The sequence below is a fragment of the Vipera ursinii genome (genome assembly GCF_947247035.1).
Source record: "Vipera ursinii genome assembly, chromosome: 1".
NCBI lineage: Eukaryota > Metazoa > Chordata > Lepidosauria > Squamata > Viperidae > Vipera > Vipera ursinii.
In genome coordinates this window covers 97,214,632-97,241,150 of record NC_139512.1, presented here as the reverse complement: position 1 = coordinate 97,241,150, position 26,519 = coordinate 97,214,632, and the positions used below count along the sequence as shown (strand labels likewise).

Genomic DNA, 26,519 nt, shown 5'->3' with positions numbered 1-26,519 from the left:
GTTTGGGCGCCTCCCCAAACCTCGGCAGGTCTCCGTTCCTCCGCGCAGACCTGCCGACCTTTGGGGAGGTTTGGGCGCCTCCCCAAACCTCCCCAAACCTCGGCAGGTCTCCGTTCCTCCTGCCGACCTTTGGGGAGGTTTGGGCGCCTCCCCAAACCTCCCCAAACCTCGGCAGGTCTCCGTTCCTCCTGCCGACCTTTGGGGAGGTTTGGGCGCCTCCCCAAACCTCGGCAGGTCTCCGTTCCTCCTGCCGACCTTTGGGGAGGTTTGGGCGCCTCCCCAAACCTCGGCAGGTCTCCGTTCCTCCTGCCGACCTTTGGGGAGGTTTGGGCGCCTCCCCAAACCTCCCCAAACCTCGGCAGGTCTCCGTTCCTCCTGCCGACATTTGGGGAGGTTTGGGCGCCTCCCCAAACCTCGGCAGGTCTCCGTTCCTCCTGCCGACCTTTGGGGAGGTTTGGGCGCCTCCCCAAACCTCGGCAGGTCTCCGTTCCTCCTGCTGACCTTTGGGGAGGTTTGGGCGCCTCCCCAAACGTCCCCAAACCTCGGCAGGTCTCCGTTCCTCCTGCCGACATTTGGGGAGGTTTGGGCGCCTCCCCAAACCTCGGCAGGTCTCCGTTCCTCCGCACAGACCTGCCGACCTTTGGGGAGGTTTGGGCGCCTCCCCAAACCTCCCCAAACCTCGGCAGGTCTCCGTTCCTGTTTGGGGAGGTTTGGGCGCCTCCCCAAACCTCCCCAAACCTCCCCAAACCTCGGCAGGTCTCCGTTCCTCCGCGCAGACCTGCCGAGGTTTGGGGAGGTTTGGGGAGGCGCCCAAACCTCCCCAAAGGTCGGCAGGTCTGCGCGGAGGAACGGAGACCTGCCGAGGTTTGGGGAGGTTTGGGGAGGCGCCCAAACCTCCCCAAACAGGAACGGAGACCTGCCGAGGTTTGGGGAGGTTTGGGGAGGCGCCCAAACCTCCCCAAACGTCGGCAGGTCTGCGCGGAGGAACGGAGACCTGCCGAGGTTTGGGGAGGTTTGGGGAGGCGCCCAAACCTCCCCAAACAGGAACGGAGACCTGCCGAGGTTTGGGGACGTTTGGGGAGGCGCCCAAACCTCCCCAAAGGTCGGCAGGTCTGCACGGAGGAACGGAGACCTGCCGAGGTTTGGGGAGGTTTGGGGAGGCGCCCAAACCTCCCCAAAGGTCGGCAGGTCTGCGCGGAGGAACGGAGACCTGCCGAGGTTTGGGGACGTTTGGGGAGGCGCCCAAACCTCCCCAAAGGTCGGCAGGTCTGCACGGAGGAACGGAGACCTGCCGAGGTTTGGGGAGGTTTGGGGAGGCGCCCAAAGCTCCCCAAACAGGAACGGAGACCTGCCGAGGTTTGGGGACGTTTGGGGAGGCGCCCAAACCTCCCCAAAGGTCGGCAGGTCTGCGCGGAGGAACGGAGACCTGCCGAGGTTTGGGGACGTTTGGGGAGGCGCCCAAACCTCCCCAAAGGTCGGCAGGTCTGCGCGGAGGAACGGAGACCTGCCGAGGTTTGGGGAGGTTTGGGGAGGCGCCCAAAGCTCCCCAAACAGGAACGGAGACCTGCCGAGGTTTGGGGACGTTTGGGGAGGCGCCCAAACCTCCCCAAAGGTCGGCAGGTCTGTGCGGAGGAACGGAGACCTGCCGAGGTTTGGGGACGTTTGGGGAGGCGCCCAAACCTCCCCAAAGGTCGGCAGGTCTGCACGGAGGAACGGAGACCTGCCGAGGTTTGGGGAGGTTTGGGGAGGCGCCCAAACCTCCCCAAACAGGAACGGAGACCTGCCGAGGTTTGGGGACGTTTGGGGAGGCGCCCAAACCTCCCCAAAGGTCGGCAGGTCTGCGCGGAGGAACGGAGACCTGCCGAGGTTTGGGGACGTTTGGGGAGGCGCCCAAACCTCCCCAAACAGGAACGGAGACCTGCCGAGGTTTGGGGAGGTTTGGGGAGGCGCCCAAACCTCCCCAAAGGTCGGCAGGTCTGCGCGGAGGAACGGAGACCTGCCGAGGTTTGGGGAGGTTTGGGGAGGCGCCCAAACCTCCCCAAACAGGAACGGAGACCTGCCGAGGTTTGGGGAGGTTTGGGGAGGCGCCCAAACCTCCCCAAAGGTGGGCAGGTCTGCGCGGAGGAACGGAGACCTGCCGAGGTTTGGGGAGGTTTGGGGAGGCGCCCAAACCTCCCCAAACAGGAACGGAGACCTGCCGAGGTTTGGGGAGGCGCCCAAACCTCCCCAAAGGTCGGCAGGTCTGCGCGGAGGAACGGAGACCTGCCGAGGTTTGGGGAGGTTTGGGGAGGCGCCCAAAGCTCCCCAAACAGGAACGGAGACCTGCCGAGGTTTGGGGACGTTTGGGGAGGCGCCCAAACCTCCCCAAAGGTCGGCAGGTCTGCGCGGAGGAACGGAGACCTGCCGAGGTTTGGGGACGTTTGGGGAGGCGCCCAAACCTCCCCAAACAGGAACGGAGACCTGCCGAGGTTTGGGGACGTTTGGGGAGGCGCCCAAACCTCCCCAAAGGTCGGCAGGTCTGCGCGGAGGAACGGAGACCTGCCGAGGTTTGGGGAGGTTTGGGGAGGCGCCCAAACCTCCCCAAACAGGAACGGAGACCTGCCGAGGTTTGGGGAGGTTTGGGGAGGCGCCCAAACCTCCCCAAACAGGAACGGAGACCTGGGGAGGTTTGGGGAGGCGCCCAAACCTTCCCAAACGTCGGCAGGTCTGCGCGGAGGAACGGAGACCTGCCGAGGTTTGGGGAGGCGCCCAAACCTCCCCAAAGGTCGGCAGGAGGAACGGAGACCTGCCGAGGTTTGGGGAGGTTTGGGGAGGCGCCCAAACCTCCCCAAAGGTCGGCAGGAGGAACGGAGACCTGCCGAGGTTTGGGGAGGTTTGGGGAGGTTTGGGGAGGCGCCCAAACCTCCCCAAACAGGAACGGAGACCTGCCGAGGTTTGGGGAGGTTTGGGGAGGCGCCCAAACCTCCCCAAACAGGAACGGAGACCTGGGGAGGTTTGGGGAGGCGCCCAAACCTTCCCAAACGTCGGCAGGTCTGCGCGGAGGAACGGAGACCTGCCGAGGTTTGGGGAGGCGCCCAAACCTCCCCAAAGGTCGGCAGGAGGAACGGAGACCTGCCGAGGTTTGGGGAGGTTTGGGGAGGCGCCCAAACCTCCCCAAAGGTCGGCAGGAGGAACGGAGACCTGCCGAGGTTTGGGGAGGTTTGGGGAGGCGCCCAAACCTCCCCAAACGTCGGCAGGTCTGCGCGGAGGAACGGAGACCTGCCGAGGTTTGGGGAGGCGCCCAAACCTCCCCAAACGTCGGCAAGTCTCTGTTCCTCCGCGCCCTGCCTGCCTGCTTCTTTCCGCTGCGGAAAGAAGCAGGCAGGCAAGGCGCGGAGTTTGGGGAGGTGCGCGCGCACCTCCCCAAACCTCCCCAAACTTCGGCAGGTCTCGGACGGCGGTGGCTTGGGAGAGGTGCGGGCGATCCCGGAAGCACCAAAGCCTCGGCCGCGCACAAGTCCTCGGTAAGTTTTTTTTGTTGACTGGAGTATAAGCCGAAGTGGAATTTTTCAGCCCAAAAAGTGGGCTGAAAAATTCGGCTTATACTCAAGTATATACGGTATTTATATTACTACTTCAATAATGATCATGATAAAACTAAAAATACTGCAGTTTATACTTTTTATCATAGGAGGAAAACACATTCGACGTGGAGTTAAATAAATGTTGATTCGTGAAAGACAGTAAAGAAAAAATATAAAATTACTTGTCCTCTCTGCTATCTTATTCAATCTTTGAAAAGGAACAGCTGGCAATGCTTGTTATTTGAACTCTAGGACAAATTAGTCCACACCTTCTTTTAAATTTTGAATACCTGCCCTAACCCAAAGAGCAAATGAACATATCGTGTTTGCCTTTAGCAAATACGCAGAAAGCCAATCAAGAAAAAAGAGCTGCTTAAAGATATTCAGGAATAACTACTCTTCAACAGGAAAAATCTGGTGCTGCTTATTTTGAGCTATCTGAGGCAGGAACACAGCCACACGGTAACCTAAGGAGTTTACTATCCATCTATAATCTATTACCAAACACTCATCTAAAAAGCTCTTCATGGCTTGCCTTCTAGCTATGTCCAAGACCAGGGCTTTTCAACCGGTGGTACGTGTACCACTGGTGGTATGCGAGCACCTGGCTGGTGGTCCGCGGCATCGCCTTCCTCCCCCTGCCTCCCCCCTCTCCCCCCTGCTCCTTCCCAGCTTACTTGCTGCCGGAAAACATGCTGCTGCAGAAACCTACCAGGCTGCGCGAAGAGCACAGGCGCAAAGTAAGGCCCCACCCTCCCCTGGGACTCAATGTGCAGCAACCATGTTGTCCTTCCCCCAGAAGCAAGCATGAGCCTGAAGGGGACAGAGCCATCCACTCCCTCGGCAGGTAGGTGTTTGCATCCACTCGCGTCCATCTTCTTTTCCTCCCCCCCCCCCCCGTGAGGTTGCGATACCCCTCACGGCCCTCACATTGCCTCCCTCCCGGGGCTCGAGAGATTTCCCCCTCTCCTCTTCCCGATGTGCAATGCAAATGGGAAAGCAAAGTGGCCAGACGGTGCGCACCCTCCCCAAGGATCCATCCTGTGGCAGCAGGTGGGAATTGAGACCCACGTTTGTTTTCCTGATGCACACCAGGGCAAGTGAAGACATCAGAACACAGGTGTGGAGGGAAAAATGCGCCCGACTCCCTCCTCCCCTGTTGTCAACTCCGTACAGCTGGCCCTGACCTCCGCCGACTGGATCCCATTGTCGGAGGTCGGGGACGGCCGTATGGAATCACCAGCTAATCCGTATGGCCAGCCCCAATCTCTGCAAGTGGAAAGCGAGGGAGATTGCCAGGAGAACGAATTGGCGCGTGCTGAGAAACACTGATCTCACGCTGCTGCAATCTCTCTCGCTCGGTTTCAGCTTGCCTTGCTGCAAGAGAAAGCAAGCTAAAACGGAGGGAGGTAGATTGCCAGGAACGCGAATCGGCTGATCTCGCGCTGCTACAATCTCCCTCACTCGGTTTCAGCTTGCTTTCTCTTTCAGCAAGGCAAGCTGAAACCATGCGAGGGAGATTGCAGCAGCGCGAGATCGGCGTTTCTCAGCATGCACTGATTCGCGTTCCTGGCAATCTCCCTCGCTCGGTTTCAGCTTGCTTTCTGCAAGAGAAAGCCAGGCTGCAGGGCCGCCTCCGCGGGTGCTGATCTAGCGCAGAGAGGGAGAGGCTGGTCCCCATTCGGCCCGCCAGCCCCGGGAGAGCCCCGCGCGAGTGGCTCGCTGGCCGCCAAATCCTGGCTTTCGAGCAGGAGCGGCCTTGCCCTGCTTGCCCTTAGTTGGCACCAGGAGCAACCACCGCCACCTGCCCCGCTTTTCACAAGCGCTGCTATGCGGTTGCCACATGTTTCCAGCAGTGGGAGGCTCCGGGACGAGGGCCTGTCAGGGGTGGAGTCGGGTCTGCTCTGGCAGACCGCTTCTGTGGCAGTGGGGCATGCTGGTGCCCTGCCCTGCGCTCCACTGTGGGGGCCGCTCTGGGAAAGATGAAAGCACAGCTGTAGTCTGGGACGGTTAACCGCTCCGAGTCTTGTCTGGCTGGCTTTGTGCCTCCGTCCCCCAAAAGCAGCTGGTTGTGATTTGCCAGCATGCGCTTCCCTGAGTGCACCTCAGCCCCGGATCTCCCCCCCACCCAGGACTCCAGCCACGTCTGCAGAAGACAAGCGGGGCGAAGGGTGCTTTGGTGCGTCTTCCATCCCTCCCATGTGAAGGGAACCTTCCTGCCCCACAGTCCACAGCAGCATTGTTGGCGTGTGTGGATTGACTCTGAGCAAATACGAGGTGTTTCTGTTGCTGGAATAAAGTTTATTAAATGAGCTAGCAACCTCCAAGTATCATTGATAGATCTTCCCCAACTTTCCTCCGGTGCTTTATAAAGAGTTAAGTGGGCATCAGTTTTCTTGGTAAAAAATGGATTTGGAAGGAAGAAAGAAATGACAATGGGAGGGAGGGAAGGAAGGAAGGAAGGAAAGAAGGAAGGGACAATGGGAGAGAGGGAGGGAGGGAGAGAGAAAAATAGAGAGAGGGAGAGAAAGAGAAAGAGGGAGAGAGAAAAAGAGAGGGAGAGAAAGAGAGAGAAAGAGAGAGGAGAAAGAAATAGGGAAGGAGAAAAAGAAATATATATAGAGAGAGATAAATAGGGAGAGAAGGAGAAAGAAAGGGAAATAGAGGGAGAGAAAGGGAGAAAGAGAGAGAGGGAAAGAGAGAGGGAGAGAAAGAGAGGGAGAGAGAAAGAAGGAGAGAGGAGAAAGAAAGAGGGAAATAGAGTGAGAGAGAGAAAGAGGGAGAAATAGAGAGAGGGAAAGAGAGAAAGAGAGAAAGAGGGAGAGAGAAGAGAGAAAGAGGGAGGGAGAGAAAGAGAGAGGGGAGAAAGAGGGAGAGAAAGAGAGGAAGAGAGAGAAATTAAATTAGTAACATGATTGTTAAGTGAATCTGGTTTCCCCACTAACTTTGCTTGTCAGAAGGTTGCAAAAGGCGATCACATGACCCTGGAACAATGTGACCGTCATAAATATGAATCGATTGCCAAGCATCCGAATGTAAATCATTTGACTCTGGGGATGCTGCAACAGTCATAAGTGTGAAAAATGGTCATAATTCACTTTTTTCAGTGCTGTCGTAACTTTGAACAGTCACTAAGAGAATTGTAAGTTGAGGACTACCTGTACTTTTATCATTTTTTCCCTTTTTTTTTTGGTCACGCTTTTGACACCTTGCTGGGCGACTGGTGGTACTCGGACATTGCCTTATCCTAAAAGTGGTACAATGGGTGAAAAGGTTGAAAAGCCCTGTCCAAGACCATCTCCTGTAAGGAGAACTGGCCTGTCCTATTTGCTCATATTTCCTTTCAAGAGATTAAAAAAAAATTTTCACTGTGATCTGCCAGGTATCATTTTGAAATTTTGCAAATAAATAAACAAGTTACCACAATTATTTATTCTCACTGTACTCACAGCTAAAGATTTACAATTTAACCAATCACAGAGGAATAAAATTGTTGGGAAGGAAAAACAAAATTATCATAAAATGAAGGATCAAATCTGAATACAAATGGCACACTCCAGGCCAGATCTTATTGGCAACATAGATCATTCTGCCAAATACCAGTCAAACTTTGTTCTTAAGAGAACTGTCCCATCTTTCCCTAACTGCAGCGTTAATTTTCAGCTTTGGGCTTATCCCACAGCACATTCTTATGACAGGCAATGGGCAAATCATTTTAAGGCTCTTAGGCAGTCAGGTTTCACTTTCATTTTACAGTTGGCAAACAAAATAAGAACTTTGACTAGCACCCACAGTTCCGCTTTAATACTTGAATTACTACTTGATCTATAAGAATCAACACGTAACATTATGCACTGACACAAAACTATATGATCAGGACCAGCGTAATTAATTAGAGGTATAATTTCCAGAAGTTTAAATCAAACCAATGAAGGAGAATATTTTGTTTAATCCCTTTATATCCCGCCCTTCTCCGAAGACTCAGGGCGGCTTACAATCTAAAGCACAAATCAATGTGCTTAGCAATAGCCTTCATTCTATGTATATGCCTGCTTATTAGGGCTTTCGCCCCCCTCCCCCCAAGCGGCATTATTACAAAGTCAGCTTATTGCCCCCAACAATCTGGGTCCTCATTTTACCTACCTCGGAAGGATGGAAGGCTGAGTCAACCTTGAGCCTGGTGGGACTCGAACCTGCACTAATTGCAGGCAGCTGGTGTTACTTAAGGAGGCATTAGCCCACTGCTCCACCAGGGCTCATTATAGTTGAATATTGAATATTTGTAGCTCAGGATTGAAATGAAGGGTAACATCATCAGTGCTAGTGACAAGCATTGATAATATTACCTAGTTAGGGTAATGAAACCTTTGCAAGAAAACAAGAAAGATCAGAGAGCACCAAGGACCCATTAAATCAAACCATTATGTTCTAATTTATAGTTTAGTGAGAACACCTGTATTAGTACAGAGATCCCCTTTATTATAAGTCTATCCGACATGAAAGGTTTTATTCTTGCTGTTGCTGCTTATCATAAGATAGAAAGGAAGGTGGGAGAAGTACATCAATGCAATTCTAGCTCTCTACAGCAATTAAAAATTCTCAACACGTCAATATAAAGAAAGTACATTGATTCCAGTGACATTTGTCCAAGAAGCACAATGTGCCAGTGACAGAAATCAGAAGCAGAATCACACCAAGGCTGGCTGTATCCCAGAAAAACACGAGATTGTTTTATAAACAGGCTATGCTTAATCTCTAATGTTGAAGCACCGGCACCACCCGTGCCCAGACACGTCTTCTGATAGGAAGCTGTTTTTGCTTCATCCCAGATGCCCGCCTCAGCCACTGTTTCCATCTGCAAGTGAGAGGACACTCTGCTCTTAATCAACAGCACTCACTGTCCACCAAATCTAAGCCTTGACTCTAGGCCCGGAGACAAACTGCAGGTTCAAGCACAACATAAAGTTATATATACAGAATATTAGGGAGAAGAGTTAACTGTGAAAGTACAAAGTACTAGATCTCAGAACAAAGGAAACCACAAGTACATTCTTTTCAGCCTGTCAGGAAAGCAAATTCAAAACAGCTGAATCACTTTCAGCTATGTAAATAAAAGCTGGGCTACACCAAGAATATCAAGGATACTGAAGACAGACTTTAACAGCTTTTTTGATCAGAATAAATGAGTGTGTCGGGAGAGAGCGAGAGGAATAAATCCATGAGCAAATTATTCTTTAAAAAAAAACCTTTGATTTTACACCACAGAATCTTGTTTTGTCTTGTCTCCATTCCCTAAAAACATGAGCCATGAAAGTATTTTCCCCCAGAGCGTGGCCAAGGGGAGGGCAGGGAAAAAGAAAATGGATAATAGATACAAATTTGCTTTGAGATTCAGGATCATCAGAACAAATACTTCTTTTCAGAAGCCCAGACATAAACAGTCAAGCTGACTGGCAGATACATAATTCACAATGAAGAATGAACAAACGAACCAGGGAAGCATAGATCATGACACTCAAAAACAGAAGAGAATGAGTTTCCTACCCAAGGATCATAAATAGTGCACAAATTAGTAGGAGATGATATGTCCAAGAGAGATATTCAGCAACAACCCCTCTAGCTGATTTCTAAAGAAACAAATAATAGAATAACACAGTTGGAAGGGACCTTGGAGGTCTTCTAGTCCAACTCCCTGCTCAAGCAGGAGACCATATACCATTTCAGACAAATGGTTGTCCAATCTCTTCTTAAAAACCTCCAGTATTGGAGAAACCACAACTTCTGGAGGCAGGTTGTTCCACTGATTGATTGTTCTGTCAGGAAATTTCTCCTTAGTTCTAGGTTGGTGCTCACCTCGATTAGTTTCCATCTATTTCTTCTTGTTCTGCCTTCAAAATAGGTTGGCCCCTTCTTCTCTGTGGCATCCCATTAGATATTGGAACATTGGCATCTTAATATCCATGGCTATTCTATTTAGGCTACAATACTGTCTGGAATCAGTATGAATGTGCCAGGCAATTTCTATGTGATCTTCACTGCCTCCCAGTCTGGTTTCAATCCCAAGGCAAGCTGCTGGTTTTACCTATAAAGCCTTACTTTAAGGCAGAGGTCCCCAACCTTGTGGGCACCAGGGACCGGTTCTGTGGAGAGACATTTTCCCACAGACCAGAGGGGGCGTGGTTTTGTGTGCTGCCTGCATCCCGCGGATGGGGCTTTGCTTATTTGTGCGGCCCGGTTGCTGGCATTCTGCGGCCTGGTACCAGTCCACGGACAGGGGATTGGGGACCCCAGCTTTAAGGAATACCATTCCAAGCAGGTTATGCCCTAGAAACTCTCTCTTTTCAGTGTCAGGCAAAGAAACATTTATTTTTTCAGGCTTTTGAATAACGTTTTAGTGCTGTGTGACATTTTAACTTCCTCAATGTTTTGTTTTTACTTTTGACATCTAGAAACCATATAGATAGATCCATGAAGATCTATCCCTAATCTGTTCTTTCAAGTTTCTCAATGGTGCATTCATTGCCCCTGTAACTGAGTTCAGCCACCTTGCTGCTGGTTGAGCTCCTCATCTCTTTCCCAGCATTACAACCTTACTTCCTTACTGATGTTTTTACTCTGCATAATTATTATTTTATTATTTTCACTACTTTGCTTTTATGTGTTTAATATAATGTTTTAGTATATATTTGCAGTTATTTTTAACATATTTGAATTGTTGGAATTTATCCAAAACCACATCAAAGGGGGGTGGGGGAGAGCTTGGTTTGTTTTTAAATGAGAAGTGGCATACAGACGTTTCAAATAAATAAGAAAATCCAGAAAACCTTCTATCATGCTGCAGTTGTGCCATGTTTTTGAGATTCAAGAAAATGACTTAATTATTTGGACCAATTACATAAAACGTTATTGCATAAGAACAATTGGTTAGCAGGTTGTTGAACTAATACAAAAATTACTAAAAAAAAGTTTAACTGAATTCCATGGGTCACGTAGGCTGCTATGAATTTTATAAAACAGTAGCATCTAAACCATTCTGAAGCCAGACCTAGGTCTCTTCCAAGCTGTTGTTTCAACTTATGCCTCAACTATTATTTTCTTAGCAGCTACGCTCCAATAATTAATTCCAAGGGGTAGAAGAGTGGGACAATGTGGTACCCTGCCATTTGGACTGAATACCTTGCAAGCTGTTGCCCAAGCATCTCAGCCCAGATAGAATTTTCTTGGCTACCCAAGAGAGGTTGGCATGAGCACCTGACAGGAGCAGCTTAAGGACACAATGAGCTAAGCCCCCCCCCCCCGCCCTTCCCCCTTGCTGCCCCATGAAGATGAATAATTTGGCCACCTAATGAGAAGGAAGGACTCACTGGAGAAGAGCCTAATGCTGGGAAAGATTGAGGGCAAGAGAAGAAGGGGAAGACAGAGAATGAGGTGGCTGGATGGAGTCACTGAAGCAGTACGCATGAGCCTAAATGGACTCCAGAAGACGGTAGAGGACAGGAAGGCCTGGAGGAACGTTGTCCATGGGGTTGCGATGGGTCGGACAGAACTTTGCAACTAACAACAAGCATTCAGAAGTAAAAAAAAAGCATTTAAAAAGACATACTTAGGCAACAACTAGAAATGTAACTATTTTATAAAGTGTCTATTTAACAGGATTTACTTCTTCGAAGAGTGTTTGGTATGCAGCTTATTTTTCGGAGCTTGACTAGTGTGAAAAGGATAAGGCTCCAAATCAAATCAAATGGGATTGGAACTCATTAGCTTGATGTGCACATTATGCTATGTCAGTTTAGTTTATTTAGATGTGGATTGTATGAACAAACCACTGTGTTTTGTAAACCAGAATTTATGCTTCCAGTCCGGTCCATGCATAAATCGTAGGTTGGCAAGAAATAATATCATTTCTTTCCAAAATGGCACATTCAGAATATTTGTGGAAGGGTATTGTGGGGGGGGGGGAATATGAGATACAAGATTATTAGACAATAAATATCTCCTATATCAGTAAAGGGGGGAAAACACAAAGACATTTCCAAAATTATATATATGTATATTTAATTAGTCTGTAAAGCAACAAACCTGCCAGTAATATTTAATGAAGCAGATGGACTTTCTTCCACAGTTACTGATTTAACATTAGAAGATCAGCAACAGGAAAATGTGCCAAATTAAATCTCTCCATTTTTCAACACGTAAAATGCTCGAAAACTCTGCATTAATTTTTTTTCTTTTTATATAAAACAAAAGCATAGATAAGAAAACAAGATTAGGTATAAATGAGGATCAAAAATTAATTTCTTCTTTGTAAGAGATTTGCAATTAAATTTCTACAGAAATGTGAATAAATTCTTTTGGTGTGTATTTTAGAGTTACAGATATTCTGTATTCTGCCTCATTCTCTCCTCTTTGCCTTTGACATTTATTAATTCGCTTGACAACGATCAGATTAGAAAATGCTGTTACATTTCAGTCCTTCAGAAATACACAGCAACTATAAAGCATGCCCTAAAGTATGAAATAACTCTTGGAGGTCTAAAACTTTATAAATACCGGTATTAGTGGAATAAAAATAATGGTGATAATGGTGGTACTTAAATAAAACATTTATTTATTTATTTATTTATTTATTCGGTTTATATACCGCCCTACTCCCAAAGGACTCAGGGCGGTTTACAAGGCAAAATTTAAAAACAATACAATATAAAATTAAAATAAAATTAAATTAAGTCTAGCCGCAAAAAAATAAAATCACAATTTAAAAACATTAAACCCCTCAGTCCAGACCAGATAGCTCAAAGAGCCAGGTTTTTAGGTCCCGGCGAAATGAACGAAGGTCAGGGGCAGTCTGGAGTTCACTCCCCTAACATTTCACACTCTGTCTTGCTCATTGTCTAGGCCAGAGGTCCCCAACCCCCAGTCCGTGGACAGGTACTAGGCCACGGCATGCCAGAAACTGGTCCACCCAAACAAGCAAAGCCCCATCCATGGGATGCAGGCAGCACACAAAACCATGCCCCCCTCCGGTCCACGGAAAAACCTCTCTCGATGGAACCGGTCCCTGGTGACCAAAAGGTTGGCGGCCTCTGGTCTAGACAAGTCACTCAAATTAATCTATGCAACCATACTAGGCTGAGCAGGTAGATTTTCCACCATTTTATTACATTATTCTCACTACACATACACATACCTTTGCTTCAGGTATTCAGTTAAAATGGTAATCATTTCAGGAGCACTGGTATGTTATATTTTAATTTTATTGTTGTTAATCTAAACCCCTAAACCCCTTAAAAAGCATAGTGTAGTAAAGTTCTCGATCAGTTTTAAACATTAAATTCTTTCCCCAACTCTTGGGGCAAAGTCTTACCTCTTTGACTGCATTGGTCAGCTTATACTGAGTGTCTTCCATCAATTCCTCAACTTCCTGGAGCATTTCATTCAGGCTAGTTTCATCCTTTGGAAAGCTTAGAACTATCTCCTGGGGTTGCTCCCTTTTTTTAGTGTCGGAAGCAGGAGCTGAAAAGACCAGGCCAAGAAGAGCCGGCAAGAACAGCAGCCTTGTCGAGCCACGCAGAAACATCCTCAGAGCTGTTGAAATAAGTCTCTATAGGCAAAGAAACAAAACAGAACAAAAACCTCAATCTTTTTTTCCCCAGTGAGAACACGTCTTAAAAGAACTTCCAGATCCTAATTACACATATTAGATGATCAGTACTGAAAGCCAAGAAATGACACATTCAAGTTCTATGAATATGAATCGAGTTTTTTCTTCAAAAGCTGGATCTTCTGCTCATTACATTAAGAGTAACCTTCAAAAATGCTGCAACACTGATTTTTTTTCCAGAATTCCAGCTGTGACAAAGTACTCAAATATCTTTTCTCTTTCCCATCTCTCTTTTCTCACACCTGGATACATATAATATCTATCGCAGAAGTTTGCCACTCAACATTAAATTCTTTCAGAGGATAATTGCCCTATAGGTTTCTTGCCTTCCTTGATTCTTTTGGTGATTTCTGCAAACCCTGGTGTTTTCCCAAGCCTATAATACCATCCTTTTGCATGGATAGTAGAGTTTTAAAGTTGTTGCACGAAGCAATATCTACAGGTAGTCCTTGTTTACTGACTGGCTCATTTAATGACTGCTCAGAGTTTCAACAGTAATGAAAAAAGTAACTTTATGACCAGTCCTTGCTTTGCAGGTCTGCAAGCAAAGGAACACTAAAAGTAAGATCATAAACACATCTGCAGTTTCACCTGGCAACTGCTTTGCTTAACAACTGAGTTGCCAGTCCCCACTTTAATTGCTAGTATACAACTTTCTGTACACAACCTCTCTTCTAACAGCAAACCAGCTTGTTAGATTCCCCAAGCTTCTGAGTTCCATTAACTAGAAGAGGTTTCAGCCTATACTAGCACATACAAGGCCAGATAGATTTTGAGGTGGAAATGATGGTAAGTCCCTTGTTAAGGAAAACTACATCATCTTTACATTATGAAGTACCTTCTTAAGATAAAGCCTAGCCAACTTTGAGTGAATGGTGCCAATTTGGCTACATAAGAACGAATTCTTATTTCTTTTGAGGAAATGAGTAGCTCCTGCGGCTTCAGACTGCATGGTTGATTTATCACACTGATCCACAAATATAGAGGACAATTGAACAGTATTTAAGTATTTAAAATGTACCAAATGTTCTTTTTTTAAATTATAAATGCTTAGAAGTATTCCTCTACAGCAGGGGTGTCAAACTCAATTTCATTGAGGGCCGCATCAGCATTGCGGTTGCCCTCAAGGGGCAGGGTGGGCATGGCCAGGGTGGGCGTGGCCTACTGGGTGGGCGTGGTTAGAGTGCATATGGCCTACTGGGTGGGCGTGGCCAGCTCTACAACGTTCGCATCAAGGGTGCCTATGGGGGCCTGGGCAGGAGTGGGACAGATCTGTGGGTCTCTGGCAGAAGGAGGGTCTCTGGGCCAGGGCCAAGGCAGTGGGGGCCGTTCCCTCACTGTTTCCAGGATGGCTTCGCGGGCCGCATGAAACCACTTCGTGGGCCGGATCTGGCCCCCGGGCCTTGTGTTTGACATGTCTGCTCTACAGTTTTGCTGCCTGCTGACATTTTGTTTAGCATTTTAATTGCTAAATGAAAACAAAAGGGCAGAGATACTGCCCTATCCTAAAAGCTAATTTCTTATGTACTGTACATTTTCTATATATGGATATTCTCCAATTTCCATCTCCACGGAAGTAACAGTATGTAGAATTGGCTACAAAGAACTCCAGTGATCTCTGCAATCAGGGCAAATAGAAAATATTCCAGATGTATCTGTTTTTGAATCCATGTTAGTCACATTTCTAGCTCAAGAACCATTGTCTTTCTATGGACAACTCTAGCCATACAACCATTCCCCATATACATGACAAATTTAATTCATACTTGAATTCTGACCCACTAGTGAAGGATTTAATTTGTCCCGAATATCAGTACTAAAGTTTTTAATCCAAAATATATGGTGAACAGATTCAAGTACCACAAGCAATTTAGGGGAATTTCAACAGTACCTGATACAGATGGATAATTTATTTATTCATTTTTATAATTATTCATATCTTATATTCTCCCAAAGGGACTTATAAGCAGTATAAAGAATAATGTGCTCAATATTATTTAAAAGTAAATAGAAAGCATTTATGATATTTTCCAGGGCACAGTTTTGGGGATGGAAGTCCAAATAAGCAATCTTCTGAGATGGCTGCTGTCTTTTTTACCTTCCCTTTAGAGTTTTCTCATAAAGATAGATAGATAGATAGATAGATAGATAGATAGATAGATAGATAGATAGATAGATGATAGATAGATAGATAGATAGATAGATAGATAATCAGTCATTTATCCTCATATGTATGAAGAGAAAGTCAATTAGGCATAGTGATTAAGGCACCAGGTGTGAACAACCAGATGCACAGATGAAGAATTCAAATAGCTGGTTTATTGATGATGCCTATACCCAGGAATCTTCTCAGACTGATAGTTGGGTAAGACTAGATAAGATTCAACTGCATTCACATAGGAATTCCAGACTATTTCCCCATTTGACTTCTCCCCCCCCCCCCTCAGCCAGTCTCAGTCTCTCTCCCAACACCTGACCTAACTTTGAGCCAGTCAATGTCTCTTAGCCCTATGAAGGAGGCAATGGAAAATCATTTCTGGAAAAATGCTGTCAAGTTACAGAGACTTGCCCAAGCAGTCAGCAGGGGTACACATTAATTCAAAGTGACCCCCCTCCCGTTTTGCATGAAGAACATTTTCAGGATGCATTACTAGTTTACTGTGCACCGCATATGCGTAATTCATCCACATAGTTACATACACTGTATTACAGACCAGGAAAAGCTTCTGGGGCAGTTTGGGGCCTCAATCTGTTCCTCCCCCAGATATTAAGCCCAAGAATTCTTACTGGAGTGAATTTATTTATTCATTCAACTCTTTAGATGGTAAAGAGTTTATTCATTACTCTTTATTAGCAACTCAAGGTGAGTTACTCCCACCTCCTAATTTCCCCATAATAACAACCCTGCGAGGTGGATTGGGGCGAGAGACACTGACTGACCAGAATCATCACCTGGCTTTCATGCTTGCAGACGGGACTAAAATTCTAGACTAGAGTCAGCACTTAACTACTAACTATACCACTAAAATCATTTTAAAAAAAAAGAGTAGCCTTGAAAAAGTTTAAGGAGAAAAGAGTCCAAGTCCAGGAAGCGGCTCTTTGACCCAGTTGCCCTGAGGTTGCAGCCACAGCCTCTTTCACCGTTACAACCCATTTCCTAAGCGGGCAGAAAATGAACGGGCCAGCCGCTCTTGCAAAAAGGCACCTTCCATCGAGACACACACACACACACACACAAACACACACACACAGCGGCCCGAAGGCTCCCAGCGCGGACCCGTCTTGAGCAGCCTCAGCCGCGCCAAGAACAGATTACCGAGGCGGCGAGAAGGATGCAGGCTAACCCAGACAGGCTCAGGTTGAGCCTCGAAGAAGCCTCCCCCAAATCCCGGCCCTAAGCAGAGTGGAGACCAAAAGCTCCTTGACCCCCGGTCCTCCCACTCCTCTCGGGACTCGCCGCCGACCCGACAGGGGACGCCTTCGCCGAGCGCACAGGGCGAGAGCTTAGACGTAGGACCGATGAGTAAATAAAGAGCTTTTTTTTTTTTTTGCCCCATCGCCCAACCCTAGCCCGGTTTCCCACAGCCCTGCGTGCCTACCCGCCAGCCTTAGAAGAAACCGGTCTTTTTTTGCCCTCCGCCCAGCTCCTGGCTCTGGAAAAAGCGCGCTCAGCTCCTCCTAGGCCTGCCTCGCCGGGTCTCTGCAGCCGCTCTCCCTGGTGCGCCTGAGCGAGGGATGCGTTGGCACCTCCGCACCTCCTCCTCCTCTTCGCCGACTGGCTGGGCCACCCGCCCTCGGGAGAGGACGAGGAAAAAGCCTTTGGGGAAGCTCGCGCCAAGCCTGGGGGAAAAAAAAGCAGCGGCGGCGGCTCCAGCAACTCCCGCGCGCGTTCACGGCTATTGGCTGCCCGGGCAAAGAGACCTACGCGCCAAGCCCCAGGAGGTGGACGGGATTAGGGGGGGAAAACTGCTGGTGAAGGAAAGAGCCAATGAGCAGCCCGTCCCTACGCAGCCCCCTCCCCCGCCCGCCACTTTAATTAGCTCCCTGGGAGCGGAAGGTGTTGTCTTTGCGGGGCTGCATCCCGAGAAGGATGGCGACGCGAGGAAAGCGATGAGTTGCCAGGACTTGGACGGGCTTGCGAGGTTGTTCCACCACCACCACCACCACCACCCCCCCTTTGCCATAAACCACGTTTCTTTTGCGTGGTATAAAAACGGGAGCGCTTAGATTAGAAAGACGGGAAGGGCGGGAGAGGGATCGGGGTTTGTTTTTTTGTACGGGGGGGGGGAAACGTCGATTTTAATGAGGCTTACTTTTGAACAAGTTCGGTTAAAAATGCCGCTTTCTCGAAGAGGAGCTGGAAAGTGATCCGACTCTGGAACAAGCGTGGTCCTTGCTTTTTTCCAAAGGGATGTAGACTTAAAGTAACATTTCATCAGTTCTACACTTAAAGGCAGAGTGTTCTTTGTAAGCCGAGGCACGCTGAAGCTTATGGCAGAATACATTTATTAGTATTTTTTTTTCCTTTGCCACAGGCTATTGTGACTGCCAGACTAACCATGATTTAAGGACATTTCTTATTTTTAACTTTTTTGAATAAAAACGCTCCTAAAGGAGGCTCAGGGCAGGAAATCTCTTGTTAAGTACTAACCTAATTCAGGATAGATAGATAGATAGATAGATAGATAGATAGATAGATAGATAGATAGATAGATGATAGATAGATAGATAGACAGACAGATAGATAGATAGACAGACAGACAGATAGATAGATAGATGGTAGATAGATAGATGATAGATAGATAGACTGATATATAGAGGATAGATAGATGATAGATAGATAGACAGACAGATAGATGATAGATAGATAGATGATAGATAGATAGATAGATAGATAGATTGATAGATGATAGATAGGTGATAGATGATAGATAGATAGATAGATAGATAGATAGATAGATAGATAGATAGATAGATGATAGATCTATTGAAAACACAAGGCTTGAGCAACCTACAGGCGATGCCAAGAATTGTGGTCCAACTCATTTAAAGGACACCAGGTTGAGGAAAGCTATGAATAAGGGACTAATATAAATTTGCAATAGTTTGCATTGTGTATGTAGGCACACACCCATAAACTCACACCCTACCTAATGGCTTTGTCTTTGAGAAAATTGCCACCCTTCTTCTGTTTGCACAACATGTCAAGAGAATAGCAAACAACATTTATGGAGCTCAGTTATTAAATTGGAAACGGACTTTATTAACTTGGAAACGGAAACTGAAATGAAAAAAATTGGTTCTGTGTGTTTTGAAAAAAATTGCATTTTTCATTGTTGTAGTCCAGTCATGGGAGTTTTCCTACCAGGTCTTTGTTTTATCTATTAAATAAGATTGTTGTATTTAAGAGCTCAAACTCATCTTGTTCATTTTCTTTATGCTGAGCATTAATGCGTAGACAATGAACATTTTGCACCAATCTTTCTGTAATCTGTATCTTCCAAGTGACCCAGAAGAATTAATTTCCACATTTTTAATCACTCTAGCCCACAGATGTCAAACTCACGGCATCAAGTGACTTATCGTGACTTTTTTCACATTGCCGGAGCTGGTGTAGGTGTGGCCTCTGCATGATGCAACCAGCCTGCAGTTTGATACCCCTGCTCTAGACAGTTGCAAAATCAGCTGAAATTCCTGAAGGAGATTTTTGTTCCACTTTTTTTCCTCTCAGCTAAGCCTAAATTCAGAATTGTGAGCCACATGTACATACTGAGAAGAAATATTAAACTTCTCTTGGAATAATTATCTGGCTGCCAAACCATGGAAACCTGGCAGCTGGAATATGGTCATAGGAAATTGTGACTCTTTTCATGATGATTTTTTTTAGATATGGAAGAAATTTGATGATAGCCAAGTTTGAACCATTCAAAATATAGAATCAATAATTTTATGGATCCAAAAATTTTATAGACAAAATTCCAATTGTAATACACTGATTTTTACTATTAGGAATGTCTGTTGTTCAAAATTCACCTTGAGGCCGGCTGCTCTTTTCCGGGAAATATATCCTTTATCTCAGGGGTCCACAACCCCCGGTCCATGGACCAGTACCCGTGGCATGCCAACAACTGGTCTGCACAAACAAGCAAAGCCTCATCCGCGGAATGCAGGCAGCACACACAACCACACCCCATCCGGTCCGCGGAAAAACCTCTCCACAGAACCAGTCCTGGTGCCCAAAAGGTTGGGGACCTCTGCTTTACCTGAACTAGAAAAATGTATTGAAGTGTACTACTTATTTTTTATGATAAGGGATGAAAGGTAAGAGGGGGCATAGATGCAGATATGCACAGCTGCAGTAAGTGACTTGGATGAACAGGAAGAAACTGGATGAGGATACTAATTGCTGCAGGCCATCATCGTATCTGGTTCTTACTCTGGGTAGTGAGGGGAACCAGATAGAGAAGCACAACGTAATCATGCATCCCTACTTCCTTAGTTCCTTATTGCTTGGGCATTAATGCTGTGGTGAATTACAGATAGTTCTCACTTACTGACCATAATTTGGATTGGCAATTGTTTTATAACTGCAAAGCAGTTATAAAGTGAAAAATCATATGATCCTGCACAAGTTATAACAATAACCGCAGTCATTAAACAAATCATTGTGAATTTTTAAGGGCAAACATGATCTCAACTTGCAATTTCCTGCCGGCTTCCCTACTGACTTCTTGACGATCACATGACTGCAGGATGCTGTGACTCATAATTGCATGCTGGTGCCAAACACCTGAATTGTGATCATGGGGGCACTGACAGCTGCAATGTCAAGGACCATTAGCTGTCATAACTGAACAATTGCTGAACAAGTGGTTGGTAACCAAGGACTGCCTATATGTTCTTGGTAGGAAGTTTTTAATATTGATTAAATTATATCTCCAAATATGGAATTCATCTCTCAGGTATCTCAGATATATTGTGGATGAATTGCGGAAAATTACTATGCACTCAGAAGAATTAAACATTCTAAAGGAACCTTCTAAAGGAAATTTGATAAAAAAGAAAGATTGAATAATAGAATTCTGTATGCTCTAGATTTCATTTGTTGCTTAAAAGTTGATCTGTATTATCTTGCATTAACTTATTAGACCAAAAAGTGGTGTTTTTTAATGTATCTTATTTGTTCAGTGTTGGATGTTAACTGTTTATAATTTGAAGGTACTTCTAACACAAAGAAAAAAATATTAAAAAAATTGTATTCTAACAATATAGAGTGTTTATATATTATTATACTTTATATATTACACTCTTATTTTTTCTTTTATTTTTTAAACTATTTTAGTAACTAGCTTATATTAATGTGGTTTATTTTTTTTACTAGCTTTTGTTGAACCGGTTGAATTGTATTTATAATTTGGTCAACCCCTTTTTGTTCTACTTTTACCTGTACTTCTACAAAAATATATAAAATTATACTGAAAACATTTGCTACCCATGTAACTCTGTATTTCTTTCTTGATATACATAATCTCTAGTACCACAGTGCTGCTGTGATATTTTGATGCTCACATATTTTCATGCTAATTCCACTGAAAATGCAGTTTCCCCCAAATATTTCTAGCATATACCATTGTGTCCTATTCTGAGCCATAGCAAGTGGCATGGTTCAGGAATAAGTAGATTCTTCCTTTCTTACTATAAGCAACACATATGTGCTGAAATTCCATGTCAGCTAAAAGTGTATTGTTATATGTGGTGGAAGTGCTCCTTAAAACATTTTTGGCATAAAGTACCCCTGTTGCTGTATCAAAAGCTAAAATTTATTTATTTATTCATTTATTTATTTAGAAAATTTATACTGCTGCCTACTCACACATGGTGACTCAAGGTGGCTTGTTGTTGTTGTTGTTAGTTGCGAAGTCGTGTCCGACCCATCGCGACCCTATGGACAATGTTCCTCCAGGCTTTCCGGTCCTCTGCCATCTTCTGGAGTCCATTTAAGCTCATGTGGCTTACAAGGATACAAAAACACCATATAAAAGAAGTAAAAATAATAAGAAAAATAATATAATAACCCCCCCAAAACCAACAACAACTTACACTCATACCAGCCATTTAATGGGCTCCATCCCACTCTGGGCTCCTCAGGCCCGCTGGCAGAATCATGTCTTCAGGGCCTTCCAAAAGAGTATCAGAGTGGGGGCCAGTCTAATTTCTGGAGGGATGATGTTCCAGAGGGAGGGAGCCACCACAGAGAAGGCCGTTCTTCTGGGCCCCACTAGATGTGTCTTCTTAGGGGACAGGACATGCAACATTCATTGGCTCCCCACTCTAGTGGGCCGGGTAGATGTGACCCGCAAGAGACGGTCCCTCAGATAACCTGGTCCCAAGCCATAAAAGATTTTAAAGGTGAAAACCAGCACCTTGAATTCCACCTGGAAGCCAATTGGCAACCAATGCAGTTCCTGCAGGAGGGGTGATAAACGTGCACACCGAAGTCTGCACAAAACCAATGCAGGCTGCTGCATTTTGCACCAACTGGAGCTTCCAGATACTCTTCAGGGGCAGCCCTATGTAGAGCGCATTGCTGTTATCCTTTTAAGAGTATGAGTAGTATGTTTACAGTTCATACCCTTAAATGTCTTCTAGTTTTTCTTGAAAAGATAACAAGCTTCAAAAGCAATACAGTATTGTATTTTATATTGTATTCTGGGTTTTTTTATGTACTCTTCCGTTACTCCCTAGAGTCATTGTTTTGGGATGGGCAACTGTATAAATGCAATGCATGAATGCAAATACATTCCATGTATAAGCAACTAGGTTAGAATAATCTGTGCTCTAACTAAAAATTGCATGGTTTGGATGTTTTGATCTACAGTATGAAAAAAATGCAGGACTTCATTGTGGTTCTGGACAGAAACATTTTTGGAGAAGATAAAGAGCAAGGAGTGATCAATATTCTTTGGCAATTGTGTGCACAGCCATCAGTGTGGCAACTGAGTGGACACAACAGAAAACAAACATGAGAGAATTGGAAAGGCCAACTGTGTTGCAGTGTCGTACAGCATCAGTGGAAAAATGAACACAAGAAAGCAGGAGGCAGGTGAGTTGATGGGACATGCCATGCTGGGAACCTCTGGTAAAGGGGGAGGTACGCAGGCTGGTTAATTGGTAGAGAGAGGCAGGAAATTGGGAAGGTTCAGAAAGGGTGGAATATGCTGCAGTTGGACTTGGGCAACTGAGGGGAGAGAGGGAAGAAAAGATGCCGGTAGATCCAGGAGGAACAAGTCATGGGATATGCTGCACTGGGACTTGGGTGTCAGAATGGAGCAGAGAAGGGAAGGCAGAGAATGTGTTGGGAAATGGGGTTGGCATGCAGGCAGGCCAAAGGGATTGTGGGATTTATTTATTTAGCGAATGGCATATGAGACCAAGGAAGCTACAATGTTATGCACACAGTAGAAGTCCTGGCAGCCAAATTATTAATCTTGTTTGTTGCACCGGTGCACCACAAGAGGGCGAAGTAGCTTCACACCAGCTGGGCTGCAACATTCTCAGAGGGAACTCATCTGGGACTTTCTTCCATGCTCCTCTGCCGATTGTGTCCAGGCAGATTCAGCACTGGCTCCAACTCCCTGCACAGAGTGCAGCCAGCAGTTTCCCACCGCCAAAATGGCCATACTTAACTTATCGACTTGCAAACAATGCTTTCAAATTGCTGGGTGAGCAGGAGCTAGAAAAAAGATGGGAGCTCACTCTGTCCTGCGGATCTGGACTCGAACCACCAAAGTGCTGGCAATTTCTCAACACATCCAGCATCATTAAGTCTCTGCACGACTGTGTCCCCGTAGATGTGGGAAAGGGGTTGGAACACACTAATCGTCCCTATTTGTCCAGCAAATCTCACAGGGGTCTGCCCAATTTTGTTTCAGTCAAAACCTGGAACAACCAAAACATTCTGAGCTTCTGTTGAACTGTGACCAATATGGGAAGTGAGAGGAAGGTTTTCTGTTCTACATGTATTTTGTAATCATGTACTGTGAGTCTGAATCTTTGTACTCATTTAAAGAGTTCATTGCTGTTTTAGAATATCAAGGGGATATTTAAAAATGATCAGATAAAAATATTAAAATGACTGAGACACTAGATAAATGAAGAATTACCACAAAGTCAACGCACAAGTTCTGACTTCAGACTCAGCCTTCCATCCTTCCGAGGTAGGTAAAATGAGGACCCAGATTGTTGGGGGCAATAAGCTGACTTTGTAATAATGCCGCTTGGGGGATGTGTGTGAAAGCCCTAATAAGCAGGCATATACATAGAATGAAGGCTACTGCTAAGCTTGTAAGCTGCCCTGAGTCTTCGGAGAAGGGCGGGATATAAATGGAATTAAAATGAGAAAAAAAATTTTTCCAAAACCTGCCACATTCAAGTAAACAGGAAGTAATGATCAGGCAGTGTCATGCTTGATGCCTGATCTCTGGATTAGCAAAAGTTTCACTGATGAAAGTGTCATTGGTAACATCTCTCTCGTTGTAAAGCCAGTGAAAACAGAGGGAGCCAAGCACTTCATTTCTTATCTTTGAAGTTAAAAATAGTGAAGCAGAAAGGATATTAATAAATAGTATGATAATCCAGAATGGCTGCTCCACAATACCCTAATAGGAACAGTCCTTCTGAATTACATTAAGACAATGACATAGTGTGTCCTGTGATTAGTAATTCCATTTTAAAAACTGTCTGGTCATACTTTAATTCTTTAGAGTTTTCATGAATGCAAAAGGAATGTAGATCTCTCATGTATAACTGGAAATGCACCTCCCACTTGATCACATAGTGGGGTAGCCCAAGGACTTCATCTGTTCCTACAGTTCTGGGTGACCTGAATTAAAACCACAAAATAATAGCATTTTACTGAAAATATTTTAAGACTGTAGGTATAACTGATATAACTGTAGAAGCATTAAATTATGAATGTTTATGGAAGACCCATGCAGCTTTTTAAGGTTACAGTTGTGTCTGACAATTGGAAGAATAAGATTATTGATCCTCTAACAGTGTACAAAATAGCAAGAGTGAGTGCAAAAATGGCATGAGGACTAGCTTGTTAAAAATGCCTGAAAAGAGTTTGGAAGAATTCTGATCTGAAGAGTATGTGTAGTAACAATGAGTAAAGGATGGAAAGTATGGTGTGGCTTCATGCCAGTCAGGGATTGTGAAGATCTTAGATCTTCAGGAGATCTTAGCAATGGATGAATGCGAGAAAGTTTACTGGATGCCTATCAAAATGAATAGGCTTGAATTATAGAATGTCCTGCATGCTTATGAAAAAATTAATTTATAAGTGCAGTAAGATGATTATGATGGAAGTAAAGCCAATATAATCATTTTATAGGTTATTTTAAAATGTGTTTTATTCTGTTTTTGTTGCGTGCTGCCAAAAATTACATCAATGAGATGGGTAGCTATATAATTTTGATAAACAAAATAAATGCAATACTTAGCAAATGGTTAGCTGATCAGGATGTATTACAAGGAAGTATGATATCCCCTTGGTGGTTTAATGCATTTAGAACAGGGGTGTCAAACTGCCGACCTGTGGGCCGGACGTGTCACCAGGAAACCGCGCCCACCCCATTGCCAGCAATGGAGAAAAAGCTCTGATATGTTGCACGACGTCACATGACGTTGCGAGTTTGACATGTCTGATTTAGAACAACATACAGAATATACAGACATGCATGCTTCCCCCCCCTCAGGAATGCATTATTGAGATAATAATGGACAAAGGAAGCAGATTCTCAATACCCTATTCACAGTACAAAGACTTGCTCTTGGTTTGTAGAAGAATGCTATTAGCTATATATAAATGAATCATTATCGATGTAAATGAACTATGTATGATAATATTGAAATAGGACAATAATTCATGGCAAACTAGAACTCAGAATTTCCCATTTTCTAGCATGGTACCTTTAACCATTACACCAAACTAGCTGTCCTCTCTTTTGGTTTCTTTCTTTTTTTCCCTTTTCTTCCTCTTTTCTTTATAACTTTCTGTATTGTTACTGTAATGTATTGGGATTTTACTTTAACTGCTTTCACGTGTCTTTTGAATGGTGCTTAAGGTTGCTCAATTAGGGTGTCTATGTGACAGTCGCTGACTTGCCAGACATGCAGTCTCCAAGAAGATCATAGGATTATTTGGGGTGGGAATGGGCTCCTTTAAACCTATTGGCCGCCGCCTAGTGGCCAACCGTATAAGTAGCTGTGCAGAAGCCTCTGATTCAGTTCTTTTTTTTTATTTTATTGAAAAGTTTTAACATACAATTTTTTCTTTAGAAATCCCCCCTCCCCCTCCCTTCTCCCTCCCCCCTCCCTCTCCCCCCTCCCCCCCTCCCCCCCGACTTCCCAGAGCTAAATACAAGGTATATATAAAAAAAAATCATAAACAACCATATACTAACAACCATAAACTCTAAAATCCATCACTCTCTAGCTTATATAGGATAAAACAAACCTTAGTAATATTATATATATATAGAAAAACCAAAATAGAAAAAAAAAGAAAGAAGACTTATTCAAATGCTACATGAATGGTGCTTAAGGTTGCTCAATTAGGGTGTCTGTGTGACAGTCGCTGACTTGCCAGACATGCAGTCTCCAAGAAGATCATAGGATTATTTGGGGTGGGAATGGGCTCCTTTAAACCTATTGGCCGCCGCCTAGTGGCCAACCGTATAAGTAGCTGTGCAGAAGCCTCTGATTCAGTTCTGTTCCTGTTTGCCTCAATAAAGAAATATTCCTGTTTGAACCCTCTCATCTTGCTTCCTGCCTCCAAAGACCTCACTACGCAACACTGGTGACAAAGGTGGGATGCTGCTTCTTCAGAAGAGCTGAAAGTCACTAGGGGGTGAGGCCAGCAAAGCGCCTGGCAGGGAATGCGTTCCCCCCCCCATGGTCAGCCTAGCAAGCCATGCTAGCAACCACCCCGCCCTGCGGACTAGTCCCAGGGCCTATAGAAGAAGCAGGACGAGGCAACGAGAGGCCCAAGCCGCGAAGACTTCCCGAAGATGGCGAAAGTCGGAAGGCTTGAGGAGTTTGATGTTAGTCACCCACAGAGATGGGCATCCTAAATCTCGAGAGTCGAAAACTACCTCTGCACCAACCAAGTCACCAAAGATGGCCTGAAGGCCGCAACACTCCTCTGTGTCTGCAGGCCTGCAACCTTCGATATTGTGAAGAACTTGGTTGCACCAGCGCAGCTGGAGTCCGTTACTTACGTGGACCTGAAG

At 45.4% G+C, this 26,519-nt stretch overlaps 1 protein-coding gene across 2 annotated transcripts in view; it reads right to left on the bottom strand.

Annotated features, from left to right (window-relative positions):
• The window catches only part of DKK3 (dickkopf WNT signaling pathway inhibitor 3), a 106,154-nt gene that overhangs the window by 28,906 nt on the left and 50,729 nt on the right, over positions 1 to 26,519 (bottom strand). Inside the window, exons 1-2 of one of the 2 annotated variants that reach the window (XM_083355866.1) lie at positions 16,824 to 17,036; positions 12,928 to 13,164 (exon numbers count right to left, since the gene is read on the bottom strand). In XM_083355866.1, the coding sequence (XP_083211992.1) occupies positions 12,928 to 13,140 (213 nt within the window). In that variant the 5' untranslated portion in view covers positions 13,141 to 13,164; positions 16,824 to 17,036. Of the gene's footprint in view, positions 1 to 12,927; positions 13,165 to 16,823; positions 17,037 to 26,519 lie in introns of those variants that run through there. The other variant, XM_083355865.1, reaches the window with a different exon arrangement.